At 29.9% G+C, this 19,615-nt stretch overlaps 7 protein-coding genes across 7 annotated transcripts; 4 read left to right on the top strand and 3 right to left on the bottom strand. All coding sequences in view use genetic code 12, as the record gives it.

The window, feature by feature from the left end:
* Positions 1 to 321: 321 nt before the first annotated feature.
* On the top strand, positions 322 to 2,460 carry KGF55_003988 (DNA damage-responsive RNA polymerase-degradation factor; the record flags this gene model as incomplete). The annotated part of the gene is made up of 1 exon (XM_051758842.1): positions 322 to 2,460. The coding sequence occupies one exon, from the start codon at positions 322 to 324 to the stop codon at positions 2,458 to 2,460; it is 2,139 nt and encodes a 712-aa protein (XP_051613215.1).
* A 992-nt stretch (positions 2,461 to 3,452) lies between these two features.
* Positions 3,453 to 7,058, top strand: KGF55_003989 (autophagy protein; the record flags this gene model as incomplete). Its single annotated transcript, XM_051758843.1, has 1 exon — positions 3,453 to 7,058. One exon carries the CDS (start codon positions 3,453 to 3,455, stop codon positions 7,056 to 7,058), a length of 3,606 nt encoding a protein of 1,201 aa, XP_051613216.1.
* Positions 7,059 to 7,111: 53 nt separating this feature from the next.
* On the bottom strand, positions 7,112 to 7,459 carry KGF55_003990 (ribose phosphate diphosphokinase subunit; the record flags this gene model as incomplete). The annotated part of the gene is made up of 1 exon (XM_051758844.1): positions 7,112 to 7,459. The coding sequence occupies one exon, from the start codon at positions 7,457 to 7,459 to the stop codon at positions 7,112 to 7,114; it is 348 nt and encodes a 115-aa protein (XP_051613217.1).
* Positions 7,460 to 7,594: 135 nt separating this feature from the next.
* Positions 7,595 to 9,682, top strand: TPO4 (Tpo4p; the record flags this gene model as incomplete). The annotated part of the gene is made up of 2 exons (XM_051758845.1): positions 7,595 to 7,602; positions 7,669 to 9,682. 2 exons carry the CDS (start codon positions 7,595 to 7,597, stop codon positions 9,680 to 9,682), a joined length of 2,022 nt encoding a protein of 673 aa, XP_051613218.1.
* Positions 9,683 to 10,151: 469 nt separating this feature from the next.
* On the top strand, positions 10,152 to 12,578 carry KGF55_003992 (uncharacterized protein; the record flags this gene model as incomplete). The annotated part of the gene is made up of 1 exon (XM_051758846.1): positions 10,152 to 12,578. The coding sequence occupies one exon, from the start codon at positions 10,152 to 10,154 to the stop codon at positions 12,576 to 12,578; it is 2,427 nt and encodes an 808-aa protein (XP_051613219.1).
* Positions 12,579 to 12,631: 53 nt separating this feature from the next.
* Positions 12,632 to 14,356, bottom strand: HST7 (mitogen-activated protein kinase kinase; the record flags this gene model as incomplete). Its single annotated transcript, XM_051758847.1, has 1 exon — positions 12,632 to 14,356. One exon carries the CDS (start codon positions 14,354 to 14,356, stop codon positions 12,632 to 12,634), a length of 1,725 nt encoding a protein of 574 aa, XP_051613220.1.
* Positions 14,357 to 17,286: 2,930 nt separating this feature from the next.
* Positions 17,287 to 19,197, bottom strand: WOR3 (Wor3p; the record flags this gene model as incomplete). The annotated part of the gene is made up of 1 exon (XM_051758848.1): positions 17,287 to 19,197. The coding sequence occupies one exon, from the start codon at positions 19,195 to 19,197 to the stop codon at positions 17,287 to 17,289; it is 1,911 nt and encodes a 636-aa protein (XP_051613221.1).
* Positions 19,198 to 19,615: the final 418 nt, after the last annotated feature.

The following is a 19,615-nucleotide window of genomic DNA, read 5'->3' on the forward strand; positions in this document are numbered from 1 at the left end:
ATCTATTTCTTTGTCTGAGTTTATAATGTCACGTCACGACTTGAAAAATTATAGAATGGAGAGAGATTCTTTTATAATTTTGAAAGAAAAAGATACATAAAGAGAACAGAAAGAGAAAAAATTTTTTAGAAGGCATACCGTTGACCAACAATTAATACAATTTGAAAAGAATACGTAATTGATTTTAATCAATCAAATAAATACTTTATAATAAAATAGATTTTTAGAAGAAAGGGGGCCTTGCAACAAATACTAGTCAAGGATCATTGTCACAACTTATACTAGTTTCGAAAAGATATTTTTATACACAATCGAATCATAATGTCCACACATCGAAAGACTTACAAAAATCAACTGAAAAGGTTCAATAGCAGTAACAATAGCATATCTACGGAATTATCTAGCTTGCTTGAATTGTTTCCAGATTGGGAGTCTGATGAATTGAATTCTTTATTGAATGAAAATGATCAATCTTTAGAAGTCGTAATTGATTTAATCGTTAATAATAAAGTATCTAAATGGGAACCTATTAAAAAGGAGAAAAACAAAAAGAAAGAAGTTAAAGAAGAAACAGACAATAGCAATCTCCACAATTCTTCATCTACATCTGCTCCACACCAAAGTTCAAATGATAAAAAATTTACACATAAGTCAAAACCATCAACTAGACCTCCTAGAAATAAAACAAATTCTTCGAGAAAAACTACGAGAAACAACGAAAAAGCTTCTTCAACAACTTCGTCACAATCAAATGGTGAATCAACTGGATCATGGGCTTCTGCTTTAGGAACTGATAAACCTCCTGTACAAAAACAACATCAACCAACTCAACAAGCGGAAAAAGCAAGTGAAGACGCGCAATCTACTAAAGAGGAACAATCTACCAATTCAGAAGAAACACCTTCAACAGAAGAATCAAATTTAGAAACTCAACAAAAAGAGACAACTGCTCCAGTCTCAAAACCTGTATTAAAAGAAGCATCAATTCCAGAATTGAATCAAGGTTCTTGGGCTTCAGCAATTACTCCTAAAACTAAACCAAAACCTAAACCTGTGACTAAACCACAACCAGCTCCGCCATCACAACCACAACCAGAAGTTAATGAAGCACCGGAACTTGAGAAGGAACAAGAAACCCCATCTTTAGAAGAATCACAACAAAGTTATGAACCAGAATCAAAACAGGATTCTCAATCAGAAGTACAAGAGCAACAACAACCTCAATCATCAGCATCACAACATCAACAATCATCTTTAGAAGAAACAGCTCCACAAGTTGTATTACCAAATTCTCAACAACAAGTCAATTCTGTTGGTATATCATTTGGATCGTTATCGTTAGGTGAAGAAGAGATTCCAGAATCATCTCAAGTTGAATCAAACGATCAAAATCTCCCAGAACAACATCAACAATCTCATCAACAACAAGCTCAACAAACTCAACAAAATTATGGTTTGTACGATCAACAAAGTCAAAGATATCAACAAGCTGGTTACCAACAACCACAACAACAACAACAAACTCATTACGCAAAACAACAACAACAACCACAACAACCACAACAACAACCACAGCAACAACATCAAACCCAACAGCAACAACAATATGACTATTACAATCAATTCCAGCAACAACAATACCCTCAACAGGCGGCTCAACCTGGTGCGCAATTTGCAGGATACCCAGGATTCGATTATAATGCTTACAATCAACACGCTTTTGGTCTTACTTCACCAGCTGCTAACCACACAGCTACTGCTCCATCAGGTTCAAGTGGTTACAATTATGCTCAACAAGCTGTTAACGGTGGTTCATCCGATTCTACACAATCACCAGTTGTTGGTCAATCAATTTTACAACAACAAGCATCTGCTTTAGCTCAACAACAGCAACAACAGCAACAACAACAAATACCTCAACCATTTGGATATCCTTACTACAATTACTATTACAACAACCCATACTTTAATGCAGCTGGTGGTTTAGGTAATACTGGATTTAATGCTACAACTAATGCTGGATCTCTTGGTCAACAGTCTCAACAAAGTTCTCAACAATCAAATCCTCAATCTTCAAATCAACAATCTACTATCTCAAACAATGGATTTGCTGGTGTTCAACAACAACAACAATATTATAATCCAAACCAATATTCTAATAGATATCCAGGTTATTCATTGCCACCTCAACCCCAACAACAAGGTCAACAAGGTCAACAAGGCGCTCAACAACCACCAAGTTCTGGTGAAGAGAATTCTCAACAATCACATCAACAGGGTCAACAACAAGCACAAGCTCAACAAAGTCAACAACAACCAAACTTTCAACAACAAGCCCATCAACAACAAGGACAACAAGGACAACAAGGACAACAACCAATTCCACAATATGCTGGTTATCAACAATACCCACAATATGGATATCAAGATTCAACCCAATATCGTGGTGGTTGGTATTAAATAAATTTTTGTGAACAATTGCTCAAAATTAAAGTGTTCAAGGTAGCTTGCACATAAATCAGAAGGAATTATCTCCTTATACGTTCTGATTTGACATTTATTGTTTTGTTATATATATAATTTTAAATAGTTTCATAAATATCTAGGTTGAGTAAAGACAATTTTTAATGTAGATTTTTCTTACTAAGTTGTTGTTTCAAGTTAAAAATTACACGAAAATTTAAGTCCGAAAGGTCTCAATATGTCACAAGACATATAACTCTATTCAGAATATATTTAGGATCACTGATTGTAGAGAGTCATAGCCAAATAAAGAGCCAATATACGTCGAGTATTACCGCAACCTTTTTGTTATCTAAGCCAATTATATAGGAAGACGAAATATGTGATAAATGTGAAACATCGTATTTAGATATTGTAAAATAATGAAACTTTACTTTCGTAATACGACGGCAAAAAATAAAAGTAGTTTTATCAGTAGATAAAGCCATAAACATCCTACTATAGTTATTAGTTAACCCTATTTCTATTTCTATTGACTGTTGATAAGCATAATTGGCTAGGTACTACAGATTAGTGAATCTTATATAAACTATAAGTACAATATCTGGGCCTATAATTGAAATTAATGTTAATAATAATTATATGAATAATAATAATCGTATTATTTTTTTAATGCCCCTCTAAGTTTTACGTTTTAAAATAATACTTCACAACCAATTCAAATAGGCAAAGAGCATTATATATTAACATATCAATCTAAGAGAACATCCAATCCTCGTTCAATGATACCTATATCTTGATATAATTAAACTTGACATATATTCCAAGCTCGTTATCAACCTTGCCAGCATCCAGATTAGCCGTTATAATCTGTCTATTTCACTCACTAACAACATCTAATTCGAATTATTAATTAAAAAGAAGTGCCAAACTAAGAAAACAAGTCAAACTAAGAAGAAAACACACATTCCACAATTTTCCACAATAAAATGTCAGATGTGTCATATGTAATTGTGAATAATGCTCATGGTGGAGCAAGTGTAAGAATACCTAAACCTGTTCGTTTTCAAAACATAAATGATTTTAAGATTTATTTACTGCAGTGCTTCAATATTGATGATATAAATAACATTTTCCTCATTGGCTCATTTGGAATTAAAATAAATTATACATTGATAAATGAGTTAACTGACATTTATTTGTATGATAAAAGATTGTTCGTCAATGATTTCAACAAAAACCTTATTCAGTCATATATAGCATTATCAGCAACAGCTAATGAAAACGATGTTCAACCACCGAGAGGACCACCTATAAAGGAAAACTCGAAATTTGGTGAACCAGGCATTGAGAATCGAATCAAAATATATCAAGTATGGTCATCAAACTTGAATCGTGATTGTAAAGTGCTAGAAAAAAATTGCTCAACCCTAACACTACAAATTAACACCATGTTTAAATCATTGAATATATTATTTCAATTTGCATCAAATTTTACTAATGAAGCTGAAAAAAATTTCAATAATCATTATAATCACATTAAAATGATTAATTATAAAACTTTGCATAAGTCATGGAATACAAACTATAAAAATTTACAACAACTACCGGATATAAAGATCAAAGATATTAAAATTAGATTAGTTAACTATCTTAATGCTGAGGAATTGTTAAAAGCGTCTAATTTTGTGGCCAAACATTTTCCATTAGTGTTAGGAAAATTCAATGAGTTGAGGAATTTGGTTAAAGAAATGAATGAGGATAAAGCAACCATTGATAATTTAATTGAATCATCAAGAAATAGTTCCATATCTCAGTTTAAGAACACTGACGTTAAGGAGTTGATGAAGAAATTACAAACCCTTTTTGAAAAGGTGAATTTGGACTTTGGTTCTCAAAATCGGCCAATAACAGAGTTGAATAATTCATATGATATACACAAGTCAAAAGTAGCTAATGAAATCAAAGAAAATGCGGATAAATTGTACAATCATTACATTAAATTGAGCTCATTTCGAGACAAGATTACACTAGAAAGTCCCAGAATTTTTAATACAATTGCTAACTTGCAGATGAAATCAGTTAATTTGAAAGCAGCACTAAGACAATTAACAGAGGATTTGGGAGAAAATTCATCAAATGAAATTAACTTTAAAATAATATCTGAGATTAAAAGAGCAGAAGACTATTTGTCTTTGACGATAGATTTACCATTACTATTTGGATTTGAATTAATTGAAAAACGGAGACAATTTGAATGGTATGATTTTTATACCAAAGGTCTAGTCAATAATATTGGTGAACAAATCTCAAATATCAACAATCACGAAAGAGCCTTTAGAGAAATTTGGAATAAAAAATTTGGTGTATTTTTAAATTACATTGAGAAGGATAATTTTATTGGCACTTTACCTAATGTAGACATAAGCTTAGTCAGCAAAAATGATCCAAAGGATAATAATTTTTTGATTTTGAGAGGGATTGACATTGACAGGGAGGATATTATCAATTACATTTCCATATTGGAATCTCATACTAGCGTCTCAAGATCTTTTCCTGACTTGTTACATAAAAATTTTCAAGATATGAAAAAATCAACCAACAATATGAAAAGAGTAACAAAAGTCGTATCTTCGTTAGGTACAATAACTGTAATGAATGAAAGCAAACCTGACGACCTGTCGAATATTGACAAAAGTAAAGAAGATTTGGACGTTGATTTGAATGTCATAAAAGGTTTGAAATCTAGGATTAGAAAACTTGAAAGTTTATTGCATCAACAACAATATAAAAACATTACAAATTGGCCAGTGATAAGAAATGGTTCATATGGAGAGAATAGAATGAGTATGTTAATAGACTCAAAGCAACAACAAGCACAATCTCAACCTCCTTCCCAACCTCAAATATCTTCACAACCATCATCAGCATCTATTGTAAGGCTGGACCCTACAAAATTGCTACATAAAAGAACATCATCGAAGGAGAGTATTCCATCAATCAACCAGCAAAACAACCAATCACAAACACTTGATTCATCAAGTATAGACAAACATCTTGACAATATAAAATTGAAAAGAACAAATACTGATTTAATATCTCAAAATGACAATTTACTTAAACAACATCAATCCAAAGATGCAAAAATTTTACAATTGAAACAACAAATTGAATCTATGCAATTGGAACATTCACAAAAAATCTCAGAGTTAAATTCTAAAGTCAGTGAAACTCAAGAAGAATACAGGTTATTCAAGATTGAAAACAAATTAGAGCACAAGCAATTTGAAAATTTGGAAAACAAATTGAGAGCAAAAGATGATGTAATTAATACTTTAAATGAAAAGATCAAAAATTACGAGGAAACACAAAAGACTCATTCAAGCGAATTATCAAGTCTAAGTGAAACTTTAACTGTTTTAAGAAGCGAATTGAATGATGCAACAAAAATGAAGAATGATTTGTTATCTAATATGTCATCGAAGGAGACTGAATTTTCTCAGGAACGCAATAATCTTAATAATGAAATTGAAAGTTTGAAACTGAAATTAGAGGAAGTTAGTGAAGATTATGAAAATTTAATGGAATTGACTCAAGTAAAGCATACTAAACACGATTTATTAGTAAATGACTTGAACAATGTTGTACTCAATTTAATGAATCATATCAAATTATTAGTTCAAAAATTATTTGAAGAGTTTTTAGACTTTTGCTTTTTATTAGAATCGATGGGATTATTATTAGTAGAAGAAGACAATATTTACAAAATAAAAAGAGTTAAAGGTCTTAAATTTAAAAAACCTGCTAATCAAGATGATGAAGTTTCGATGGTTTCAATGGATGTTCCAACATCAAAAGTTATTGATGAAATTGAGAATAAACTAACTTGGATTAATGATATTCCAGATTTGAAATCAATAGTATCACCAGATAGTGCTTCATCTGAAGATGGAGCTGAAATGGTTGATAGATATAAGGATCAATCAGAAAAATTATTTGAACTTTTTAATAAATTATTCAAATTTGATACATCTGAGGTATCCAAATTTGAAATTTTTTTCAGTTCAATAAATTTTAAAGAAAATGTTCAATTAGCTGATGAAAATTCTACAAATCAGAAATTTTTCATCAATGCAATTTCTAAAAGATTTAAAGATGTTGAAGCATTCGCGAAGAAGCAAACCAAAGATAATAAATCAAAAGATCAAGAGATTAAAAAAATGATTTTAAGAAATAAAAATAAAATTTCAATAAATTCTTTTAAAGAGAATGATTTACTTTTGTTTTTACCAACAAGAATCGACAGACCAAAAAATTTGACAAATAATAATAATGGTTTTAAATTAGAATCCACTGAATCAAAATTACAACCATGGGCTGCTTTCAATGTTGGTGCTCCTCATTATTTTTTAAAAGATACAACTAATTTAATTGAAGATTTAAAATCAAGTGGTAAAGAATGGTTTATTGGAAGAGTTCGTAAAATTGCAGAGAATAAAGTTACTGAAGAAAATTTTGATTCTCAGGAATTAAATCCATATCAATTAAGTGTTGGAGTTACCTGGTATCTGGTTGATGCAATTGAAGATAAATAACATATCAAGATATTACGATTTAATATATATATACTCACTTCACAAATTTCATTTTATTCTGGTACATTGTTGAATAAGTAACTAACACTTTCTCCATTATGTAATCTTCGTATAGCTTCAGCTAAAGTTGGAGCAATATCAATCATTTCTAATTTATTACATTGTGATAATTTTGATTGTATAGGTAAAGAATTTGTACAAATTATTTTATCTAATCTTGAATTATTTATTCTTTCAATTGCATTACCTGATAAAATTGCATGAGTTATTATACAAACAACTTTTTTAGCACCACCATTATCTAATAATACATCTGCTGCTTTACATAATGTTCCACAAGTATCAGCCATATCATCAACTAAAATACATATTTTATCTTTAACATCTCCTACCAATACCATTCTTGATATTTCATTAGCTTTTTGTCTTTCTTTATGTATTAAAGCAAATTGTATATCTAATTTATCAGCTAAAGAAGCAACTCTTTTAGCACCACCAGCATCAGGACTTACCATAATTATATCTTCTTCATTATAATGTTCTCGTATATATCTTAAAACACTTGGTTCAGCATATAAAATCAAATAACAAATGAAGATAGGGAAAGAAGATATTCAAGAAATAATAGTTTTAATTCAAATACTGGATTATCAAGATATGAAACAGCAGAAGAAGAAATTAATGATGAATTAAATGAAGAATTTAATAATAATCATAAGCAAAAAAATGAAAATAATCTGACATCACAAGCCGCAATTCAACAACCAAAATTAGAAAGCAAACAGAACACAAACACACGACCTGATAGTGGAACTTTATTAAATCCGATTAACAATGATAATACCGATATTGAATTAAATCAACAAGAACCACCACCAAACCACAATCAAACAATTGAACCAGAAATCATAAATAATCATGATAACAATAACAATATAACCCTGGATATTGAAAACAATAACAATAATAGTACTACAGATCCAACTTTTAATGATGATTCAACAATTGATGAGAAAAATTCTTTAAAACATATTAAAGATAAATCAGATAATGAAATAACTCAAGAAGATAAACCAATTGAAATACTGGATCTTGATTGGGATGGTCCAGATGATATGGATAACCCATTTAATTGGCCTGTCTATAAAAAATGGTGGATAAATGTTACAGTTGGAATTATGTGTCTCACATGTTCATTAGGTTCATCAATGTACACAGCAGGAGTATTTGAAATGATGGAAAGATTTAATGCTTCTCAAACTTTAGTTATATCTGGATTAACTTTTTATTTAATTGGATTAGCTTTAGGTCCTGCTTTTATGTCTGGTTTCACAGTTGTTTTAGGTAGAAAACCTTTTTATGTATATCCTTGGATTATTGGTATATTATTTATAATGGGATGTGGATTAGCTAAAAATATTCAAACTCTTTTGGTACTTAGATTTTTTGCAGGATTTTTTGCTTCACCTGCATTATCAGTTGTTTCAGGTACAATTAATGATTTATTTTCAAATGATCCTTTTCAACAATCTGGTGCCGTTGCTTTGTTTTGTTTAATGCCCTTTTTAGGTCCTGTTTTGGGACCCATAATTGGAGGATTTGCAGCAGAATATAAAAATTGGCAATGGAGTGCTTCATGGGTTTTATTAATGTTTTATGGATTAGCTTTAATAAGTGTTATATTTGTTCCAGAAACTTATAAAACTGTTATATTAGTTAAAAGAGCTAAAAAAAGAGGTTTAAATGTTAATATGCCAAAACCTGATTTTGAATTAGTTAAAAAAATTTTAAAAACTTATTTATTAATTCCTTTTGAATTATTATTTGTTGAACCTATTGTTTTATTTATGTCTACTTATATTGCTTTTATATTTGCTGTATTATTTGGATTTTTTGAAGCTTTTCCTATTATTTTTAGAGGTGTTCATGGTATGAGTTTAGGTGTATCAGGTCTACCATTTATTAGTATTGCAGTTGGATTTGCACTTGCTGTTATAGTTTATTTAATATTAGATGTTTATTATTATTTCCCCAAACAAAAAGATGGTTCAAGATATAAAAAAGATGAAAATGGTAATATTATATTTTATGCACCAGAAAAAAAATTATTAGTTGGAATGATTGGATCAATATTTTTACCAATTTCATTATTTTGGTTAGGTTGGACTGGTAAATATAAATCTGTACATTGGATTGTACCAACTTTAGCTGGTGTACCATTTGGATTTGGATTACTTATGATCTTTTTAAGTGTGGTATTATATTTTGCATTAGCTTTCCCACCAATTGTAGTTGCATCAGCAATGGCTGCAAATAATTTATTAAGATATATTGTTGCTTCAGTATTTCCATTATTTTGTACTCAAATGTTTGAAAATGAAACTTTAACTATAAGTTGGGCAGCTTCAATTTTTGCTTTTATTTCATTATTGATGGTTCCAATTCCTTTTGTTTTTAGTCATTATGGTGCAAGAATGAGAGCTAAAAGTAAATATGGTTATGCTGCTTATTTTAGACAATTAGCTGAAGAAAAAGCTAAAAAAGAGGAAGAAAATGAAAAGACTAATCCTCAACAAATTAATAAACCATCTACTACTACTGAAGATGTTGGTAAAAAAGTGTGATTTTATAGACTAATATAGATAATATATGATTTAATAGACATTTAATTTTAAATAATAGACAATTCTAAACTTTCAGTCAAGTCCCAGTCTTTGTAACAGCCTCTGATCTCTGTGGTTGAGACAATTACCCATTCTCGCAACGGCTCTGTGAGGTTGTTCATCGATTAATTCGATTGCAAAATAAATTTAAAGTCTTCAATTTTTCGCTACCAAGAAGGTTTTGAATTTGATTTTAAATAAAAATAAAATATAATTATTTATTAACTCATACAAGTCAAATTACAAAACTGTTTGCATCAAGATCAAATACCAGTCGATCGTGAAAATTCTTTGTCAAACTTATAACATCATTAAATTGGGGTATTCTATTAGCATTCATTTTGGGACTATTAACTAACCCCATAGATTAGAGGACAAGTTGATGATTTGTGATTAACTATTATAATAACATTTAATTAAATTTATTAATATGAATAATACCATGAATGGGATGCAGAATCAAAATGGAAATGGTATGATGAACCAAAATGGAAACAACGGCTCAATGAATTTACAAGGAAATGGAAATGGAATGCAACATCAAGGACAAACACCAAATCAATCACAACCGTCACAACAAGTACGTCCTCAACAACAACAACCAAATTTACAAAATATACCTCCACAACAATTAGCACAATTAGTTCAAGCAATGAAAAATGATTTCGAAATTGCAAAGAATGCTACTGATGATAAAGTAAGACAACATCATTTAACTCGAGCTGAAAATATACGGAGATTATTAGCTAGATATCAAGCTCAAAAGAGTAGAATGCAACAACAACAACAACAACAGCAACAACAACAGCTACCCCAGCAGCAGCAGCAGCAACAAGGACAATCTCAACTGAATCCAAAACAATTACAACAGCAACAGTACCCCCAAGATTTTCAACAATCAAAACATCTTCCTGTAAATCAAACCCACGCTTTATCACAACAAAATTTAAACAATAATAATGCTATAAATAATTATAATCAAAATCACCAAGGAACACCTGTTATGAGTCATAGTGCAATTTCTTCTCCTGCACTTAATTCCAATAATATTCCAAGTGCAACACCTTTAAAAACTCAACAACAACATCAAAATCATAATTTTACAAAACAACAATTAGAAGAATTGGGAAAACAAAAACTTCAACAACAAACAAGAAATGATGAACAAGAACAACAAAATAAACAACTGAATCTGAATCAATATAGTAGTTTATTAAGAAGTATGAGTTCAAGTACATCAAGTGGAGCAGGTAGTGGTACAGCAGGAGGAATAAATATACCATCAAATACAATATCAATGGATAGATTTAATCAAATAAGACAAAAATTAACTGAAGTTCAAAGAAAAATTCAACTATTAGAACAAAGTAAAAAAGCTGGTAATGCAACTCAAGAACAAATTTCAATAATTGATAGAGAATTAATGGAATATAGAACTAAATTTCAACAATTTCAAAAAATTGGAATTTATATGAGGAATCAACTTGTACAACAAGCTAAGCAGCAGCAACAACAGCAACAGCAACAGCAACAGCAACAGCAACAGCAACACCCACAACAGCAGCAGCAACAACATCCACAGCAGCAAAAGCTTCCACAGCAACAACATCAACCTAATCAGCAACATCCACAAACCCAGCACCATCCTCAACTTCAACAAAACCAGCAACCATTACAGAACCAACTACCACAACAAAACCCACAACAACAACAACAACAACAAATCCCACATCATCAAGCTCAACAACATCAACAACAACAAATTCAACAAAGACAACAGCAATTGCAACAGCAACAATTACTTGCTCAGCATCAACGAAATATAGCTAATGGTCAACAAATGGTTCCAAATCAAATGCAAGCTGCTCCTGATATGAATTCAATGGGTATTAGACATACCCCTCAAAGTATACCAAAGCAATTACCACCAGGAATGCTGACCCAAGCACCAACTCCAGCTTTTCCAACGTCCCATCCAACACCATCATCTCAAAATTTTCAAAAAATGCCTAGTCGACAAGCTTCTGCAACTCCTCAAACTACTTTTCAGCAACCACAACCACACCCACAACCGCAACCACAACAACTACCGCAACAACCACAACAAACAGCTCCTATTCAGAAGCCGCAACAACCTCAAGTTAGTAGACAAGGATCTGCATCATCCGATAAAAAATTCGCTGGTGTGACATCTAATACAGCATCAGGAACTCCAAATGGTGCTAAATCAGGTACTCCACTGAGTGATCGTCAAACCTCTTCAAGATCAAAATCAGCTATGAATTTAAATCTTGCAGGTATCACCAAACCAAGTGTACCATCGATACCTATATCTAGTTCGGTGAATATAAAACCACCAACTGTTGTTACTTTCAATTCCGCAACAAATACAAGACCAACTTTAACTGGAGGAGCTGCTAATTCTTTAAGTATACTTTTAGATACTCCAGCTATTACAAAACTTCCAACTTTTGATTTAGAAGGTGGGGAATCAACAATGGATTCAGGAAGAGTATTAAATAAAAGAAAATTACAAGATATAATCAGTACTGTAGGAGTAGATGAAGGAGATGGTAAAACAACAATTGATGGAAATGTTGAAGAAGTATTATTGGATTTAGCTGATGAATTTATATATTCAGTTACAAGTTTTGCATGTAGATTAGCTAAACATAGAAAAGTTGATAGTATAGATGCAAAAGATATTCAATTACATTTAGAAAAAAATTGGAATATTAAAATACCTGGTTATGCAATGGATGAAATTAGAAGTACAAGAAAATTACAACCAAGTGTTAGTTATAATCATAAAGTTTCTGGTGTTGAAATTTCAAAAGCTGTTAATGATGATATATAATAATGATAAGACGTCTAATATATGATATGTATTTTTTTGTTCAAAGATTTAGTCTATTTATCCTTATCAGATTTGTTTGCTTTTCTAATTTTTTTCGCCCATAGTTTATGTTCTTTATCATATAAACCTTCTTCAACTCCTTCAAAAAATGGATCAATTTTTAGTAATTGCCAAGGAGATTTCCTAGATGAATCATTTTTAATTAAACAAGAATCAATAAAATTAATTAAATCAGAATCAAAAGGTTCTTTTGTTACATGATTAATTTTTTTCATTAAACTTGGTGGATTTTCATTTACAATTCTTTGTAATAAATCTAATATACCTTCTGGACCTTTAAATGAATTATTTGAATACATTTCATCATCATCATTTTCATAATTATCATCTGACCAAACTTGTTTCCCAGTAGCTAATTCAATCAACATTAATCCCATTGACCAAACATCTGATTTAACTCCATAATTTAAACCTTGAATTCTTTCTGGTGACATATACATTGATGTACCAACAAAAGTATCAGCCATAGCTAAAGAATTTGTTAATTCTCTTGAAACTCCAAAATCACATAATTTAAATTCTCCTTTATGAGTCATTAGTACATTATTTGGTTTTATATCTCTATGAATAATTTTATGAGTTGTATATAAATAAGTTAAACCAGATAATATAGCAAATGATAATTTTTTTAAAACAAATATTGGAAATTGTTTATTTTCACATAATGGTAAAATTTTATCTAATGAACCACAATTACAATATTCCATACATAATACTATAGTATTATTATTATTTAAAAATGCTCCATAAAATTCAATTATGTATGGAGAATTACATTCATGTAATATTCTTAATTCTCTAATTATTTGAGTTTGTATTATACTTTTTGAATCTATATGTATTATTTTTTTTGCCATTATTTTTTGAGTCGGTATATGTAGAATTTTGGAAACTGATCCAGAATTTCCTGCTCCTAATTGTTTTAAAGTTAAAAGATCTTTGTTGTATAATTTTATTGAATTCGTAGTTGATATGGGTGAATCCATATTTAAGTCGGTTTTACTAAAAAGATGATTAGTTGAAGTTGTATTATTGGCTGTGATTGGATCTAATGGAGAGTTAGATGAAGTTGATTTTGTTGGTGATATAGATGATATAACAGTTTGTCTATTTTGATGCTTTTCATGCTTTTCTAAAGATTTATTTCTCCTTAAATCTAAATTCGATATCTGATTCATTATTAATTCAGTTGAAATTTCGGATTCAGGATCAACATTTCTATTACTTCCATTTATATTAAATTCAGTTATAGATGTTCCTGCACTGGTTGGTCGACTTAAAGTTTGACTTATTATTACTCCCAGCAGTGAACTACCATTATCTCCACCTGATTTCGGCGTTTTAATTAATGGCTGTGATAATGATCTTTGCGTAGATAACGATGGATATTGATCAAAAGATATAGGTGACAATGAATTATTTGATTTTGATGATGATTTTACATTAAGAATTGGGGCTGGTCTTTGCTCTCGCCTATTCCTCATTGAAAGTGGTTGCCGTATTATTGATGAATCATCTATGGTTTCTTCTGTAGTGTTTGTTGATGGAGGTTGGGATAATGATAATTGTTTCAAATTCTTCCGTCTTAATGTCTTTGTTTCCAATATTTCAGAAGATGAATTTGTATGTAAATTTAGTTGAGGTCGACTCTTTGGAATTGGAGGCAATGTTTTATCCCTAGATTCAATTGATAGATCAAAAGGATCTGTTTGATTCATTCTTCTGACAATTCTGATTTGATGATATTAAAATGTCATATAAGGTTTTATCAATTTTCGTATTGATAAGGTAAATTCAAAAAATTCGTTGATTTAACTTTGTGGAATTTATTTCCTTTTACAACCTGATTATCCTACTTGAAGATAAAGGTAAGTTTGGGTCTTGAATTTCACAATGTCTTGTTAGCAGGGTCTTGGTAAGTGGTATTTATGAAAAGTGTTTCAGAGTTAAGTACGTGGGAAGAATGATTGAGTCGAATTATTAGCGATAATAGTTCAATTGTTGCAACAAAAATTATAATCTTGCCGGCTATAAGTATTTTCATTTATTGTATTTTATTTTCCTTCTTCATTCATTTACCATTCACTACACAAATATTACAACAACTTACAAAATAGCGAGTTGTTCACAAACTTGAGGATAAAGTCGATTGCAAGAATAGTAAGAAAACTAAGATGGTGATAAAGAACGTCAATATGTTTTCAAAATTTGTTTAAAACTATTTGTTCAAAGAAAAAGTAGTATTTTTATGTGCAAAGATTGTGTATCTAAAATCAAAGGGGTTTAAACAACTATGCAACATATATATGAAAGAAGTGTTTTTCAGTCCCAATGATGTTCGTTGCTACATCATGTAGTGGAATTTGAGATCTAAGTCTCAATAACTTTCAAGTTGTTAACCAGTAGTGAAATTTCGAAGTATGGATTGAAGTACTTCAATTAGTGGGCTCATAGTGAATTTTGGATTTACACTTGATGGTTTGAATTTTAAACATGTCCGAGTTAAATTTTTCAAGAATGCATATTTTGAAATTTGATTACTGGTTAATAATCTGAAGTTAAATGAAACCTAGACCTCAGATTTTACTACATTGTTTGCTCCGAGCTATGTCGTAATTTCCTTCATTTTTAAAACTTAACAATTTTGTTAATGCTAACTTCAAGATTATTATATCACGTTTTAATATGTCAATTAATCTCCTATCCAGAATTGAGAAGTGATCGAAGAAGTAAGGAACAAAAGAAAAAATAGTTGTGATGTGGGGGTCTGATGTATAACAAAGATACTTAAACTGATGATATTATCACTAGTATGGGATGATAGGAAAGCTCAAGAACCCTTAGCATTTTTTAACACAACTAAAATTATTTAAACTTTGTAAAAATTAAAGTTTAAATCATGTAGATCTTTACCGTTAAACTTACAAGTACTTCCTCTTCGGATGTAAGTCTAATGAGCATCAAATTTGAATTATTTTTAATTAGAGTATCAAATACTCAGGTAGTTTAGTTTACGATATTGTACTGGAGATTTACTATTATGTTCATACAAAAATTAAGTAATCTCACATTTTCTTATATAGCTTTTTTACTACGGACTCGGGTATTACCTATTATTTCTCAAATGCCGAAAATACGATCTTTTGCAATTGATTCTTGTGTAAATCTGGCACTGGATATACAAAAATATTGTGGATTAAATGGGTTGAGGAGTAGACTTTACAATGTTTCGTAATTCATTTTTATTATAACAGGCTACGTTAACGTTAATGTCCCAAAATATATTCAAGAAAAGTTTAAGCAGACAGAACATTAAGCATTTAATAGAGACTTAAAAACGATTATGCGCTTTGAAACCTTTAGTCTCCTGAATAACATTCATAGGAAACCGTTCGATGGGGGATAAATGAAGCATAGACTAGGTTGCAAGAACAATTGATTCTGTGGCTCAGATGAAGTACAAAAATTCAGATCTTGTACCCTATGTAAATGCCTAATATGATGATTATTTGTAATAAGTTAATAATTGAAGTTCATAGTGTTTTTTACGAGTGTTTTGATAAGTTACATTGCTTATAATCTGTTAAATTCCCACTTCAATAGTCTAATCCCGCCTTTAACATTTGACTAAAAGCTCGGTGATACGGGCCGTTTCTTACTTCGAGATGTCAATAGTATTGTTTTCAATATTGTGTAATAGCGTACAAATCCCACTATCACTCTTTAATAGAAAATTGCAATAAATAAAGCGTTGATTGAACAAGATTGATCATCTAGAACTATAAAACGTTTCAACCTACACAAGACACATAAACTTAAAATCAAATCGTTATGAACAATACGTTTATATCACTAAACTAAATTGAATAAAAGCATCTACAATTATTAAGATGTAGAATTTAATAATATTTTTTATTTCGTAAAAATTATAATTCTCATCAAAAAAAAAATAATTTTAAGGGGTATTTTATTATACTGTAGCTACTTTGTATATATTACATTATAACCGAGATATCTATAAATCAACAATAACAATAACCATACAAAATAACAACAATAAAATAAGTTTTAAGAAGTATTACATTAATTCCTATATATACAGATCTTTTTGATTGTCTTTTATATAAAGATGATTAAAAATAAACTGTTAACTCCTATAAGAAGATGAGATAGATTTTTAGATCTCAGTGTCATAACGGTCTACTCAAGTATTACGATTCAATTTCGATTGTTATATTGAAATTTTCACAAGATCGATAGCCAAGATAACTATTATTAATAAACAAAAGCAAAAAGACTTGTATGCAAAGGACTTTAGATGCAATGTACATTGCGCTCTATATTCCGTTTTCCACTAAATTTATGACCGGTGATTGTGATTATTTTTATTTATTTATTTATTGTTGTTTGTTTATTAAATTTTTCACATGAATTAATGATAGACTTTTGATTTTAAATATTCACATTAAACTTTTATTCGTTATACCTCTATATACTATGATCTCTAATACTTATAATAATAATACATACAAATAGAACTAAATGAATTTTTGAAATATTATATTTTAACAAAAATTTATAATAATATTCTTAGAATTAAAAATAATTGCATTAGCGCTTTTACTTTAAAGTTTTTTTAGTTAATTCGTTATTTACCTGGTGGGTAGAATTCTTGACCTGTTGGTAGATGATGATAATAGTTTTGAGGTTGTTGCTGTTGTTGCTGTGGTTGAGGTTGTTGAGATTGCTGTTGTTGATGATGTTGAGGATGAGTAAAATGTGAACTAGTATATGGTTGATGAGGAGCCAATTGAGGAACAGTATGTTGTTGTGTATAACCTAATTGTACAGTATTTGTTTGTGGAATCATATTTGTTGAAGTTGAAGAATAAGGATATGATGTATATGGTTGTTGTTGTTGTTGTGGAGGTTGTTGTTGATAGTTATGACCAATTAAATTAGGATTGTATTCTGGTAAATGACCACTCTGATCAATATTAGTATAGTTTAATTCATTAGCAGCTTGAGTATTTGGTTCCAGTTTAATTAAAGATTTTTTTTTCCGACTTCTACAATCAATACAAACTTTATGTTTACCATAATCACTTGGATCTAAAGCTTTTGCACAACGATTACAATTTCCCATTTTCTCTAAATTTGTTCTTCTTATTTTATCATTTTCTCTACATCTTTGACAAACTTTATAAGTTGTTGTTGAATTTTTACTATTTTTTTTATCATGAATTGGACTTAAAGTTGAATCATCATTATTATTAAAATTATTTAAATCATTATTATTTAAAGTGGGTGACCCATTATTTTCAGTTATAATATTCCCATTTTCATCTTTATGTAAAATAGAAGTATCTAAAGGACCAGAACAATGAACGCATTTTCCTTGAGCTGCTCTATTTGCTTTTCTTGTTCTTAAATTTTGTCTACATGATGGACACAAGACAAATTTTCTTTCTTCAAATGGAATATCTGAACCACATCTTCTACATACACCTTGTTTATTTTTGGTTTTCTTTTGCCATCTTCTTGATCTTTGTCTTTGTAAATCTCTACAATGATGACATAATTTAAAAATTTTTGGTTCTGTTAATGATTTTGAACTACCTGAATTATCATTTGCTTTTGGTATTATTACAGGTTGAAAAAATTCTTTTTTACACCTAGTACATGTTGATTTTACCATTTGTTGGCCCTCGCCTAGTGGTTGATGTTGATGATCTTCGTGTTTTATTATAGTAGCTGAGGTTCCTGTTGTTGATGATTCGTGATTATTGTGCCTTGCTTCCATAGGTTGATATGATAATTGTGGTGGTTGAGTTTGATAAGAATAAGAATCTGTAGAATGAGTTGTTGTTGATTGAGGATTATAAGTATCATTCTGTTTTGAAACCAATTGTTGTTGTACATGTAATGGAGGAATTGGTGCCACTAAATTTCGTTCATTATTCACATAACTCAAGGGATTATTAGTTGTACTGGTATTAGTTGTTTCTTCACTTTTTGAATCATATGAATGCCTTGTTTTTGTGGAATTGAACGGTTGTGATTGATTTTGAGATTGAGGTGGTGGTTGATGTTGAAATCCATAAGGACTTTGAGTTATTGGTAATTGTTGATATGAATTTGGAATATAATTCAAATTTTGTACAGGTAAATGTGGATGATGTAGAACTGGAGGTTGATTTTGTGATATAGGTAAAGTATATTGAGATTGAGGTTGATAATTTAAATGTTGTTGTTTTGATGGAATTGATGTTTGAGGTCGACCACTTATATCTACTCCATATACGTTCAGTAAACTAGAATGTAATTGAGGTGTCTGTTGATGTTGATGGTGTTGTGGTTGTTGTTGGAGTTGTTGGTTCCCGGAATTATGTTGAAAATTATGATGTTCCGAATTTTGAGGTTGCAAAGTTTCATTAATATTATTATTATTATGCGAATGATCTCGATCTGTGACTGAATATGATAAATTGGAGTCTTGATTATTTTGATGTTGTGATTGATTTTCTAAATTATTTTGCTCCATATATGGGTGGTCCATTACAAATGAAGATTTGAATTGTGGATGATATAAATTTGAAGTTGCAATCGACACTTTGAATAGATTTTGTAAGAAAGTATATAATTGAAAATGTATTTAAAAATAATTCTATTAATAATAATTGATATATAACTTTGAATTCAACAAATTTTATTGAAATCAATAATTAATAAGGTTATGGTGTAGTTGTTTTTATTATTATATATATCTATATGAGTATGAGTTATGAGAATTTAGACGGTGTTATTGTAACCCTTTTTTTTTTCTTAAAATATGATGTTTTATAATGAAAATAAAATTAATATGATCTTGAAGTTTGAGATGAACTACTTGTTGTTGAAGACCAATTTGATGAAAAGATTTATGATTGAATCCTACTAATTTATTCTATAATTTCAAAAAACTGATTAAAATAATT

Source organism: Candida pseudojiufengensis (assembly GCF_024610245.1).
Source record: "Candida pseudojiufengensis strain CBS 10847 chromosome Unknown scaffold17, whole genome shotgun sequence".
In the NCBI taxonomy this organism is placed as follows: Eukaryota; Fungi; Ascomycota; class Pichiomycetes; order Serinales; family Debaryomycetaceae; genus Lodderomyces; species Lodderomyces pseudojiufengensis.